Source organism: Dipteris shenzhenensis, chromosome 5, assembly GCF_047967505.1.
Source record: "Dipteris shenzhenensis isolate YYH24624 ecotype China chromosome 5, Dip_SZ_1.0, whole genome shotgun sequence".
Lineage (NCBI taxonomy): Eukaryota > Viridiplantae > Streptophyta > Polypodiopsida > Gleicheniales > Dipteridaceae > Dipteris > Dipteris shenzhenensis.
Window position 1 is genome coordinate 3,189,865 of NC_141600.1, and position 14,434 is coordinate 3,204,298.

General features: G+C 47.8%; 1 protein-coding gene across 1 annotated transcript in view; it reads right to left on the bottom strand.

Moving 5' to 3' along the window:
* The window catches only part of LOC147901499 (coiled-coil protein), a 66,289-nt gene that overhangs the window by 27,252 nt on the left and 24,603 nt on the right, over window positions 1–14,434 (bottom strand). Inside the window, exon 4 of the mRNA XM_087375076.1 lies at window positions 10,077–10,159. Coding sequence (XP_087231202.1) covers window positions 10,077–10,159 — 83 coding nt within the window. The remainder of the gene's footprint in view (window positions 1–10,076; window positions 10,160–14,434) is intronic.

Below are 14,434 nucleotides of genomic sequence, written 5' to 3' on the forward strand. Positions count from 1 at the left end.
CACTGCATGGACCAGGCCAAGTGGGCCGACCCACCTGTAGGGCTGCACACTGCCTATAAAGGGGCTGAACCCCCAGCCTATGGAGCGGTTGACACAAGCCAAGGTGGCCAATCCCACCCTCTGCTCTCTAGCCCTCATCTAGGGTGCCTATAAGGGCACATCCATGGCAGCCCAACAGGGCAGATCTGCCCACACTGCTCCACACCCCTCCTAGTGACCTCCATGGCCACTGTGGCACTGCATGGACCCGCAAGAGGCACTGGAAAGCCACACAAAGCTACTCTCACAGGGGCGGGCATACCCACAACACATGCCCTCTCGCGTCTACGCTAGCCTCACTTATTGGGCGCACACACCCACAAGCAAAGTCCAGTCTTTCTGCTCACTTGACCCAGCCGAAGGTATTCTTGAAGTGGCGCAGAATTTCATCCTCCTTGTTCGAACTTGACCTACAGGGCTGCTTGAACATAGACTGTGAACCAGAGATTGATCCGATGGTCAACGGCCCTTACAGGAGATAGACCCATTGGAAAATCCTTTGGAAACGAGCCTCGGTGATTCCTCACTCCAAGAGCTCTGACTAATTACGTTGCTACCTCAGTAGCCAAGGCATAAGATTCAATGGACTGATTTACACCATAAATATACCGAGCAGTGGGTATTCCATCTGCACACTTCTCACCCAGCGTTGACTCATCAACATGGACAGCTGAATCCATTGCTGAAGTATTATTATGAGCAAAACAGCTTGCTGCAATCCTTATACTGTTTGCTGTTTTTGGGGAGAAAATACTTATCATTAACATTTATCACAACTGAGACATGCTTCATAGGTGTGCTTTGCAAAAAATAAACTTAATTTATTACCAAAACACAATTCAGATTTCTCTACACAGCGGAAAGCATCACAGTCTCCAAATTGCAACAATTGAAACGTTTCCAAAGTTGAGCAAAAATACTGATCATTAGACTCAAATAAGTTGAGAGGCAATCTTGACCATAGGTCCACGAAGATCTCCCTGAAGAGTAAACCACTTTCCATTAACTTGAAATTGTATTATATATTTGTTTTGTCAATATTTACAAAAGGGTTCTTTGCAAAGATCCACTCCATGCCAGTCAAAAGGTCTACACAATCTAATCTCATAACATGGAATGATAAATCTTTCGAGCAATCATGAATCTCCACCCGAAGATTTGGAACTAACTCGTCCCAAGATTCGGTGACTCCATGCACAAAATCAACGGCATAGCGATGGCTACTAGGAACCATGGAGATGTTTTGCTTCTATACAAGAGAAGTGTGAATAAAATTCTGAGTACTATCATTGTCATCAATAATATCTCTGAAGTCATGGAGGTATAACTCCACGGACTTGGTACCTTTTGACATATTATGAAGCTTTCGAAAATTATCATACTCATCAAGTTCTTGCAGAAACTTTTTTGTGAATGCCAACTTTTTTGTGAATGCCTCACAAAATTCAGTTTAAGACTTGGGCACAAACACCTTTGCCTTCAACTCTCGCCACCACGTGAGCCTTCCCTCGTAAATACATCTCAACAAGGGTCGGACGGATATTGTCACGATATCAATGATGGTGAAGTGAGCTCCGCTCATAAATATAATTTTTAAAAGTACTTTCCAAGGACACCAATTCTTTTAGAAAAGATTCTAAAAGGAGAGGAAAGTTGTGGTTTGCATGCCACACCCTTTTCATGCAGCCTAGAGCCTATGTCTCCCTAACATCATCTGTGTGCAGATGGGGCTGCATGGTATGGGATATGTAGCCTTACATGGGATGGACTGAGGTTGCCTGACATCTAGCTCGGGCGTGATCCTAAGGGATCTACTGTCACGAGGGCGTGACTTCTAGCACATGCATGTTGGCCTGCATGTGGGCACGACCCTGGGAAAACAAGAAGCGAGGTCAAGGGTTACTCGATGTGCTAGAATCCCTAGCATTTGTGCCTTGGGGGCAAATGAAAGGTCTAGGGCCAAGAGGGGCCCAAAGAACCTTAGGATTTTCAAGTTGGTCATCGGTGGTCTTTTTAAAAAGACCCCACTAGAGGGGGCCTAGGGGTAATTGAAGGCCCTTGGGGGCAACCCTAAGGCATGGGCTGCCACGTGGCAAGCCCATGCAGCCCCTTTTGGAAAGGGAGGCCAAGGAAGGCCTTGGGCAAGAAAATGGCGCAGAAAAGTTCACAGGAGGAGGAGAGGGAGGCCGCGAGAGTTGGCGCCTATGAAAGAGAGGACTGTTGCGTCCATACGATGGTACAGAAGGCTTGATAGTGAAGGCGTACGGCTGCTGAAGGCTCCCCTCTTCAGATCGATGCCACCTTTCAGACAGTGACCTTCCTCCATAGAGTCTATGACCTACCTCGTGAAAGGCTACCGAGACTGGCATTGGAATCCTCTATTCGACTGGCAAAGAGTGGGTTTGATACAGCATGGTATGCACGCGTCTCTGCTTAGTTCGCCAGTCATGGCATTCAGATGAACAGGCTCCCTCCTTTTCAGTACAGCATGGATGCACCGCTTGAGCTGATTCCGTGAGATGAGATTAACCGCATCATATGATTAGACCCCCTCCAACTTCACACACTTCGGACTTGGCGGGGGGGGGGGGGCACCAGGAGTTCCCCACCAAGACCCAACTCTACTATGACCATTTCTTGAGAGTATCGGAAGATGGCCTCATCATCAGACCCCAGTATCTTGAGGACAGAGGAGTACGAGTCTCCTCCCATCAACTGAGGATTGAGGCAGGGAGTTACAATCAAACGTTTGGAGTTTCCAAACGTTTGATAAAGTTTGAAAAAATAAGGTGGAGTTTCCAAACGTGGGTTTTTTTAATATCATAATTTCAATTTAAAAAATGCTATGCTGCATATTTTGACATATTGTCATTGAAAATAATAATGCACAGCTTACAAGCTAGAAATTTCATTTAAATTTAGAATTTTAAAGCAAAAACCAGTTACAAACTTACCACTGCCAAACCAGTCACATTTTGAGTTTTGATGCTCAAAGAGTTGAACTACAAAGCTTGGAACTTGGGGCCTAGGCCCATAAATTGAAAACAACATTACAAAGTCAAATACGAAACCTTTTTTCTCAAAAAACAGCTTACAAGTTAGAACTCGCTAGCTGCAAAATATGAAACTTGAAACTGATGGGGTCCCCAAACATCAATGTCAAGGCTAGGAACTACTAACTAAGCTACTAAATAGCTGGTAGCTAGTAGCTAGCATCTAAAAGCTAGAGCAGGCTGCAAGAGCTGCAAACATCACAACCTTGGAGGTAGAGCTGTTGCTTTCAACGCAGGAGGTATGGATGCCGTCGTGCGGGTACATGCATCGAAACGGGCATGAAAAAAGAGGCAAAATCTTCATAGTTTAAGACGTGGGGCCTTTTTCAAACGTTGATTTTTCAAACGTTTGAAATTTTCAAGCTTGTGCATGCAAAGCAAAGTTTGATTGAAGTTTCCAAATGCCTATTTTTCAAACGTTTCCAAACGTTTGGTAAATCAATCAAACGCGTTTGACACTAGCTATGGCTGTAGGCATACCCAGAGAGCAGGGGACTTGTATGCTATGCACGATGGGTTAGGTCGAGACCAAGGAGCACTTTCTTTGTATGTGTCCCGCCTACTACGAGATCCGAGGATGCTACCATTGCCTTTTTCAAGAGGGACACGGGTTTGCCCCACGCTCACGACTAATCCACTTCCAGGATCAGGTTTGTATTGGGCTCTACCTGATGGAGATGCGTAGTCACAGAGAGACACTACTACGACGGATCAGAGAGCAGCAGGATGCGACCACCACGTCATAGGACACTGAGGTGGATCGAGCGCAGAGGCAGGTCACCAACTTCTATGCATTTGAGTCAGCTCCAGGGCACTCGGGAGTAGAGGAGGAGGAGCTAGCTGATATGAGAGATAGATGGGTCAGTAGAGGGAGTCGACACGACACCACTACTAGACGAGGGACACGGGGATCTCACATGCGACAGGAGACCAGGGCACACACGATTGAGGTTCGACCTATCTCAACTCTCCTCAGAGGCGACTGACAGAGACGTGGCAGTACACTTGACATAGCCCATCGGATCCAGAGATCGAGGAGACCACGCCCCCCACCACAGCGCCAGACAGCTCGACAGATGCAGATACGTGAGCTCTTTGTGTCACACGAGAGAGCTATCACGGAGCCTGGATACATGGAGCCAGATCATGTTCTTGGAACATTAGCCCTGAGCGCCTGACATGCCTCACTCATGTTACACACTATTTGGCTTCTCTAGCCTGACTTGATATGATGTACTACATCAGTATTTCAGCTTATGTCTTTTCTAGTACTCAACGAGGGCCTTAGCGAGCCCTTTGCCCCAGCCCACAGTGGCTTGTATGAGTTTACTTTGTTTCCGCACTTTTGTCCCATAGGCCCGTGAGGCCTCCCGTGGATGTTAATATATCTTTCTTTCTTTCTAACAGTTCTGGGATTTCGTGTCTCCCCGGAACTTGTCGTACAGAACTATACGGGATAATCCGTGCATGATTGTATGGAGCAGTCCGTACGAACTGTATGGACTATGTGTTGTTTGCATTAATGGGTGTACGGACTGTCATACACAGTTGTACGGGTGAGCATAGTTGCTGGTGTACGGACCATTGTACGATGAGCGTGGCTGCTGGTGTACAAACCTTTGTACGATGAGTGTAGCTGCTGGTGTACGGACTGTTGGGCTGTAATACAGTGCACTTGCAGACTCAAGCACGGATTGTTCATGGACTAGTAAATGCATGAGAGAGCTCATTATAAATAGATGAGTAAGGGCAGGCTGGTTGTTCCTTTGGGCAGCTTGCAGGGACGAGATGGATAAGCTGGCTGTTGCCTCGGGCCGTATACTCATGGTTGGGCGGAAATAAATGTCAACTACCTGGGAGTGAGCAAAGCAATGACCAGCATAGTATATGCCTAGTAAAAGGAATGCACACAGAAATTATGCTTGAGAGGGGCATGTCGGCCAATGAGCAGTGGGCTGTGTTTTTGAAGAGGCTTGCTCGACAGGGTCAACACGATGAATGCTTGCAGAGATTGTTTTTGCTTCTGAGCACCGAGGGTGGCTCAGTTATGCTTTCACCCATTGTTTGGGTATCTCAGTGGATCAGTGGACACTTGTGATTGTCTAGGGAGTATGTGGCCTTGTTTGGGCTGTAAATAACAGCTCCCAGGTGTTTGCACTGAGTATGGATACCTGTGGTCACATGGGTGTGAGAGCAGAGCCCCGCAGGGCTAATGTGTTGTGATACTAATGCCTATGGAGTGTGGGAAGAGCACTGAGTACAAGTGGGCTTGTACTCATTGTGTATTTTATTTGTTGGCTTTGGCAAGTAACATGTTCCATGTGGGAATATGTTTTTGGTTTCTCTAGGAGATGGGTCATTGCTAGGCAAACGACACATCCTTGGTACAGCCTCGTTGCTGAGTAGGTAGGGGTCGGGAATCCATGCTTGGAATGGGAAGTATCCCTGGAACCCCGAGAGGGATGGTATAGGTGTGACTGCCATAGTGTTTGCTGTATTGTGATGCTAGATCTCTTTTGGGAAACAAGTTATTGTATCAAGATATGTGCGACCCATAAGGTGAGAAACTATTGGTCATGGCAGTCCTGGACAGTTGAGAAAGCTCTTGTATGCTTTCTTTCTCCGCTTGAGCAGATGGATAACAAATTGGGCACTAGTGACAGCTGTGGGGAATTGAGTGGCTGAGTGGGCTGCTAGTAACAGTTTTGGGCTGTGTGCAAGCTTCCTGGACTAGGGATGGAGACCTACTGCCAAGAGTGGTGAGAGGAGTGAACAGTAAAGGCTTTGCACTGGGATGTGGAATGCCCCAGTTGTAAGAAGGAGTGTATCCTTTATGTAGCCTGGATTTCAGGGCCTCTCATTTAATTAAAGAAATACCACAAGGGGTGCCAAGGTTTGGCGCCAATCGGTGTCTTTAACTTGGTGCAGGGGCACTCTAGCTCCCAATCTGCTGGTAATACTTTTGCTGAATTGTTAATGTAACAGTGTTGACTGGTTACTTGTTAGTTTTACTGCCCTTTGATTTATTGAAGGCCGGTTTCATGGTTCCGTTGCCGGGACATCACCAACTTCCTCAAGGGGGTGAGTCAGTGGTTGCTTTGGTGAGGAGACATCACCATCTTCTTTAAGGAGGTGAGTCTATGGTTGTCTCTTGTGCAAGTGTTGCTTGCTGTAATTGAGTTGCAGCAAGAAGAATTCAGCGAGTATGTCACACAATGACGAGGATTGGGATAGCGGACAAGAGTCTTCTCAAGATGGGTAATCTTTGTTTGAGGGAGCTCCTGTTGATGATGATGTTGCAACAGTTTATTCGTAGTCCTGGTGTTGATTGCATGGCCAAGGCAATGGTTTTCAGCATGCGAATCAGGGACAGCAATTCCGCACCCCACAGTGCATCCAGGATATTTTAGTGGTGATTCTGAGTTTCAAGCAGTGGCTGGCCAAGTTCGTATGGTCAATGAATGCTTGGAAATCACCCTGTTAGTTTTCAGTCTGGAATGCAAGGTATGCAAGGCACTATGCTTGGGTGTATGCTAGTCGGAATGCAGAGGGTTATGAATGGAAACACTGGCATGCAGCCAGGAATGCAAAGTGGAATGCATGGCATTATGCGAGCTCCTGTAGGCATCCTCGGTATGCAGAGCACTGGGGCTGGTATAGCAAACCCTGCTATGGGTAATGGCAATGTTGGTCAGGCTTATGCTGTCCACTGTGATGTATGTGGGAATAGCATTGGCGCAATCCTCATACAGAATGCACGGGTTGTTGGCCACGAGGGTAGAATGTTGCAGGATGCTGAAAGAAATTTGCAAGTATATGAGAAAGAGTTGCTAGCTGTGGCTCTTGGGAAACTTGCTAAGGGCTGATTTCACTGTACAGACAGATCATCAGACCTTGAGATATTTTCCTCACTCATACTAGGTTGTCTGAGAAGCATATGCGTTGAGTCCTGAGTTGGATGCAATGAAGGGCTAGTATGTAGAGGATGGGGAGCCTGCAAGGCTCTAGGATCAGTTGTCTGATGGGCAGCAGCATTTGCATTATACTTTCAGAGATGGAATCCTTCAGATTCACAGTCGTCTCTGGTGTTACAAGCAGTTGGGGCCTAGCGTGCAGGGCATCGATGTATTTCATGCTTTAGTGAAAGCGGTGAAAACTTTCTTTGGCCAGCTTTGGGTCGAGAGATGGATGCTTTTGTGGGAATTTGCATCGTATGTTAGCAGATCACTGATGTAGCTTAATGCTTGAAGCTACCAGATCTTTGAAGGATTCATAATGTTTGAAATGTGAATCTTCTCAAACCTTTCCGGGAGATGTGCCAGAGGATATGCCTTATCTGTGTAGCCAGAATTGGGGAACTTCATGATATATTAGTTCTAAACCAGGTATTGGCACATAAGGTAAGGAAAGTCAGAGGTAAAGTTTCTCTAGTTTGAATGCAAAGTGGCTGGAAGAGGGTGATCTGGCAGATACACCTCAGTTGTTTCAGCTTTACTTGAAAGCTTTTTAGCTTGAGCCAACTTCAGTTGTGGCTCCTTCAAGCTCAACAGAGCGTAGGTCTAGAGCATTGCCTGATGCTCAAGAGAGGGGTAGTACCTCTGTCTCTTTGTTACAGACAGGCTTAGATATCTGGAGGTCACTTTGTGACATTGCATGTTTCACCCGAGGTACTGCTTGCTGACAATATCTCTGCTTTGGGACTTCTATGATCAGTGTACTAGTCACTATGAGGTTCTTGCAGGGTATATGGATTACTACCCTAGGCTCTGAACAATCATATATGCTCTAACTGTTTGTAATACATGCTTTAACGATGGTATATTCACATGTATTTTAGATGCAATCGAGGACGCTTGCCATGTTTCAAGAGAGGGGTATGTCACGAGGGAGTGATTTCTGGCACATGCATGTTGGCCTGCATGTGGGTAGGACCCTGGGAAAACAAGGGGCCAGGTCAAGGGCTACTCGATGTGCTAGAACCCCTAGCATTTGTGCCTTGGGGGCAAATGAAAGGTCTAGGGCCAAGAGGGGCCCAAAGAACCTTAGGATTTTCAAGTTGGTCATTGGTGGTCTTTTTAAAAGGCCCCACTTGCATGGGCTGCCATGTGGCAAGCCCATGCAGCCCCTTTTGGAAAGGAAGGCCAAGGAAGGCCTTGGGCAAAAAACTGGCGCCGAAAAGTTCACGGGAGGAGGAGAGGGAACCCGTGGGAGTTGGCGCCTACAAAAAAGAGGATTGTTGCATCCGTACGACAATACGGAAGACTTGGGAGTGAAGGCGTATGACTGCTGAAGGCTCTAACAGTTCTGGGATTCCATGTCTCCCTGGAACTTGCCATACGGAACTGTACAGGGCATGATTGTACGGAGCAGTCCGTACGAACTGTATGGACTGTGTGTTGTTTGCATTAATGGGTGTAGGGACTGTCATACACAGTTGTACAGGTCAGCATAGCTGCTGGTGTACGGACCATTGTACGATGAGCATGGCTGCTGGTGTATGGACCTTCGTATGATGAGCATAGCTACTGGTGTACGGACTGTGGGGCTGTAATACAGTGCACCTGCAGACTCAAGCACGGATTCATGGACAAGTAAATGCATGAGAGAGCTCATTATAAATAGATGAGTAAGGGCAGGCTGGTTGTTCCTTTGGGCAGCTTGCAAGGACGAACTACCCGGGAGTGAGCAAAGCAATGACCAGAATAGTACATGCCTGGTAAAAGGAATGCACACAGAGGTTATGCTTGAGAGAGTCATGTCGGCCAATGAGCAGTGGGCTGTGTTTTTGAAGAGGCTTGCTCGGTAGGGTGTACACGATGAATGCTTGCAGAGATTGTTTGTGCTTCTGAGCACCAGGGGTGATCTACAATCGGGTGGTGACAGACTAGCCGATATCACATGTGTCCTTGTGTTTATATTTTGATTTGGTCTATCCCTGCAGGTTAGCACGGGAGATAGAGGAGATTCTGGATCCCCAGCTTAGGGGTTGTTTTATTTGGTATCAGAGCGAACTCTATCTTCGCGATTCTAGAGCTTCGAATGTTTTGGTTGCTTTTTGCAATTGCTTGTGTGTGATTGCGTGCTGGCGGATAATTAGAGAATTCATGGCGCTTGAATCATGAGGTTTTGCTTGGAATTTTGGGCAACGAGAAGAATCTGAGATGTTGGAGAATTTGGTTTTTGGCCTGGACGGACCCTCAACCTAGCTGGATATCCTCAAGAGACCCCACTCTCAAGAATGACCCAAGTGAGCAATGGCTCTCACTTATATAGATGTAGGGTGTCTTAGGTGTCTCAAGCCTAAAACTCCCCTTAGTGTACCAAAGGTACCACTGTCCTAACTGTCCCAACCTCCATAATACTAGCGTAGTTATGTCCATGCATGGACATAACACATAGTCCCAAGGCTAACCAAAATATCAAACTGCAACCTATATACAAATTGGCTCAAATACAACTTTGTAGCATGCATTTTACACTGTTCATGTAATAAACGATGGGAGTGCTGTTTTTGAGTATATGAATTGACGAAAATGATCTATACATGCAATTGCCTCCCTACCTACACGTCATATTTGTGACGTAGAGCCAAGGATCATATTTGATAGGCCCCACTTGCACAAAGAGAGTTAGTACAAGTTGCACGAGCAAGTCCCAACTTTTTGAATTGTGAAGTGTTGAGCAGTATCAAGACGTGGCTTTGGAAGCAAGGCCATGCACCCAAATGTTGCTCTAGATTCTTTGATTGTCTCTACATAGAATGCAACTACTCCAATCAAAAGAGTTGAGGTGGAGACACACATAGAGATGTCCTGATGAAAAAAGGACAACACGAGCTTTACTACAAAGTGATCAACAGTTCAGTCCATAAACCCTTTGGCCCTTAGGGTATGCACAACATATTTAAAATATATGTATAATTCTAAAATATTGTAAATCATATTATCACACTCCTTTAGAAGAAATGAAAGAAAAAATTCACACCTGCGCCACTGATGTATGGTCAAGGGCCTTGGGCTCCCTGTCTCCTTTTGAGCCCACCTCAACTTGTTTGTTAGTTAGGTTACCTGTCAAGAACATAGCCAATTGACATACACCTAGATGAACTCAAGACAAATACAGTAATACCCAAAACTCACCTTTTTGAAATAAATTTATGATAGTTAAATTTCGTAAACCCAATCAAAAATGAGGACCACAAATTTGATATAAACTATGAAAATCCCATATCATATTTCTAAGAACACTATCAATGAAGCAACAATATCATACAAATATACACTAGATGAATCCACAGACATGCCCAAACTCATCCTCTAAAAACACAAACATATTGTAGTTTCAATCTCGTGATAGTCATTCACAAGGTTGAAAACCATAACTCCATCATGCATAGCAAGGACTAGCTACTATGGCATGCCCAAGGATGTCATCAGTGCCCAACGGTGGATGTAGACCATAGTATAAACATACGCTCTCACATATACAAATGTCAAATCCACACGCTCACATTTATTTGAGCAACAATTTATACAAAGGCCTTCGTCTTGAGTTTCTGTCAACACTGCGAAGGTGAAGGGCAGACTCAGCCATGACAAAGGCTAGCACTCAAGGAGAAGGCAATCAGAATGTAGTCCACCTCTCTTCATTTAAGCGACAACCACTCTTGAAGACTATACGATTTCATTTTACTCACTCCCAAATGAATCAAAGCAAATAATTGCTTTACAAAAGACACATGTTTTTAAATACTACCATGGCCATCACAAAATCAAAATAGGGCCAACTTTCAAGTTGATAAAGCATTTAGTTGTTTAGAAGCCAAGCATAGAATTATTCTATTTGCAATCATTAATCCAATCTATCAGAAAACCTCAACCATGCAGTTCAAAGAAACCAAATGCAATCCAAATTTCCACCATGCAGTTGAAAGAAATGTACAGCCGATATGCACCCTTTAGTTATGACACCTTGGCTCTTAGATTCTTTAGACATCTACTGTGAGATCTTTGAACCACCTATATCTCTCATGTTTTCACAAGACAAGCAACAAGATATGTCGTCACCAAGATGAGGGGCCTGTAAAGAAGTGTACATAGCACATGCGCACTCATATACATGTAAGCATGTATTTGCCCCATACACATATAAGTACACATACTGTTAAATGTAGCGTAACTAGCCTCTTATGAACGTACCCAAATTAGACCATGCAATTTTAAAGTTATCGTGCCCTGTTCACGACAAACCTGTCATGGGTTGTTGGACAGTCCTGTTTGGGCTAGTTTGGTCCGAAGAAGCCTTTTGGAATGCACTGATCGTAAAGTGTGTTTTTTTAAAATCCCCCCCCGTTATCATGGTGTCTTTGCTCTTGATGATCATTATGATTGTGTGTGGATGTTTCAATCTAAGTATGTCCTACGCTTCTCTATCTGTCATGTGAATGTTTTCCCTCCCCTTCTCCCTATTTTCTGAATTTCAAAAATAAAATTTTCCTGAAGCTTGCAGCTATACATTTTTAAAACAAGAAGGGTCGGCCCAACTCTGGTTGACTGCTGCCTGCCAGTTCTGGTCAGCCGGACATTTGCCCTTTATAAGGTGACCATTGTTGGCTGCATAGAAGAGTAGTAGGGACGCCAGGGGTCCATTCAATTGTGCCTCACACTTTGGCTGCAGATCTTCATCTGAAAGAAGAGCGACAGGGAGATCTTTTGAAGCAGCACTTTCGCTAGCCCACTGAGGCTACATGGAACATGCAGGCTGACACATATTGGAGGTGTTCTATGCAAGTATATGGCAGCACATGAAGATCCTTCCAGCCCACATCTAGGAATCCTCCAGGCTGCTATATGGTGGTAGGTTGAGCACACCATTTTGTATCAAAGTTTGCCTATATGGAAGCTTTCTATGATACAGGTTTTGGCTGTTCTACTCCAAAAGGGTTGCGGCACCGACTACAGCAAGCCGACTCTCTAAATTATGATATGGTATAAAAGATATGTGCATAGCTTTTCTCACATGGTGCTGCCTAAAGGAAGGTGACCTCAACTCTAGAGAGTGCAACCAAAGATCTGCTCATAGAGAAAAGTGTACCAATAAGTCAATGCAAGATTGACAGTAATGTTGTGAAGCAGATTGCAGCTTTACCGTAGGCTAAGAAAAGGAAGGCAAGATTGTTATAACCTGCTGCGAGCTTCCCCTCCCCCCCACCGCTAGCTCTACCTCCCCCCCCCTAGCTCCTCCCCTCGCCTCGACCAACCCCACCCCCTGCCCCTCCGCCCTCGCCCCCCGCCCCCCCTCTCCCTCACCCGCCGCCCACCTCGCTGCGCCCCTCGCCTCCGCCCTCACCCATCTCGCCGCTCTCTCGCCTCTCCGCTCCCCTCCACCTCGTCCCTCCGCTCCCCTCCACCTCGCCTCTCCATCGCCGCCCCTCGCCTCCACTCTCCCCCCCCTCCCTCGTCTCAGCCGCCCCTCGCCTCTCCGCTCCCTTCCATCCCGCCCCCTCCCGCCTCACCTCGACTCACGCAACCCCCCCCCTCACTTCACCTCACCCCCCCTCTCACCGCTCAGCCTCACCCGCCCGACCCCCCTCGCCCCCCCCCGCCTCCATTCCGCTCTCCCCGCCCCCCGCTTCACCTCTCCGCCCCTCGCCACACCAACCCCGCCCCCCCCCGCCCTTCCGCGCCCCCGTTTTTTTTTTTTTTCACACCCCGCACCCTTCACCCTGCCCCCCGCCCCCGAACCCCCCGCCCCCTCACTCCGCCTCGCCCGCCCGTCCGCTCCACTCCTCCACCCCGCCACCCCCTCCCTTCCGCCCCGTCCCGCCTCACCCCGTTCCCGCCGCCTCTTCACTTCACCAACTCTCCGCCCCCACTCCCCCCGCGTCACCCCCGCCTCCCAGCCTTCCGTTTCGCCCCTCCGTCCTCGCCCCTCCGTCCTCTCCACCTTCCGCCTCCGCAACCGTCCTCCCCACACCCAGGCTCCACCCTCCCGCTTCGACCCCCTTTTTTGGGTGGCAGCCTTTTCCTCATCGGAAGCTTGCAGTTAGTCTTGGCGGTATGGCGGCTCCCTGCCCGGATCCGGAGGCCCAGTCGGACCCTCCCTCTCTAGATGCCTACCGCGTTATCCTGACAGAGCAACAATCATCTCGTGTTCAGGAGGTTGCCATTTATCAAACGCGCAAGGCGCTTACAAGTACCATTGGATCCATGTTGGAAATTGAAACGGTACGATTCGTGGCTCCCGCATATCCACATGCATGAGAAACAGTGAATAGCATAAACAGATTAGAGAAAATGCAGCTGGTGGTGATAAAGAAACGCATTCCCTTGGGAGCTCACTTGTGTTACGACGGCATAACAGACGACTCGGTTTGGGAGGCTCTCAGAGAGCAGACACACGCCCAGGTTTGCTCCTGGATAGGCCCGTCCGGTGGGCAGCTTCTCGAGACTCAGTGGTCCGAGGGCGATGTGCGCCTACGGTGGCGTTGCGCCGCCAAACGCTTCCGACTGATTGTGATCCTCAGACCTCCCCTGTCATGGCCCCTCCCCCAGGATGTCAGAGCTTGGTCCCATCAGAAACTCCGAACCTTCTATGGGATGACCACCTCAGAGATCTCGAGCTGGCTCGAGAAAGCATTTGCTCATGGCACCAAAGGCCTCTCGCCTTTGCTGAAGGTGTTGAAGAACAGGCAGGACGACCCCGTCTCCCCCTCCAAATCTTCTCATAAGCGGCAGCGCCTCCATTCCGATATGTCTGCTTCTTCATCGACTTCGACCGCGAGCAGACAGTTGTTCGCAGCCTCCCATCCCTCTCCATGAGCCTACACCTCGTATCCTGGAATGTGAACGGGTTTCACTCTTCTGGCACCCGTGGTCCCAGGAAGCTCATTTTGCGACAGGAACTTCAGCCTGCAGTGATTGGTCGTTTGGATGTACTTCTGCTCCAGGAGCACAAGCTTTCTGCGGCTCATTCCCGTAGCTGCGGGAAGGTTCTCCCTGGACGTTCCTACACTTATTGGGAGCCCTCGATCGGCGCACAGGGGAGGAGTGGGGGTGTCTGTACCTCCGTGTGCGAGCAGTTAGCCCAGGGAGTTTTCGGTCATGGCACGTTGATCCCAGGCCGGGCCCTTTGGGTAGGCCTGGATTTGGAGGGATCCAAAATAGGAATCCTCAACATTTATGCTCCCACAGACCTCCGATGCAGAGCCACCTTCTGGAGGACACTTACAGGGATTCTTCCAGACATGGATTCTTGGATTGTTGGAGGTGACTTCAACAATCTGGAGACCTTGGAGGACCAGCAGGGCAGAGGTCCGGAGTTCACAGGTATGGCTCAGGCAG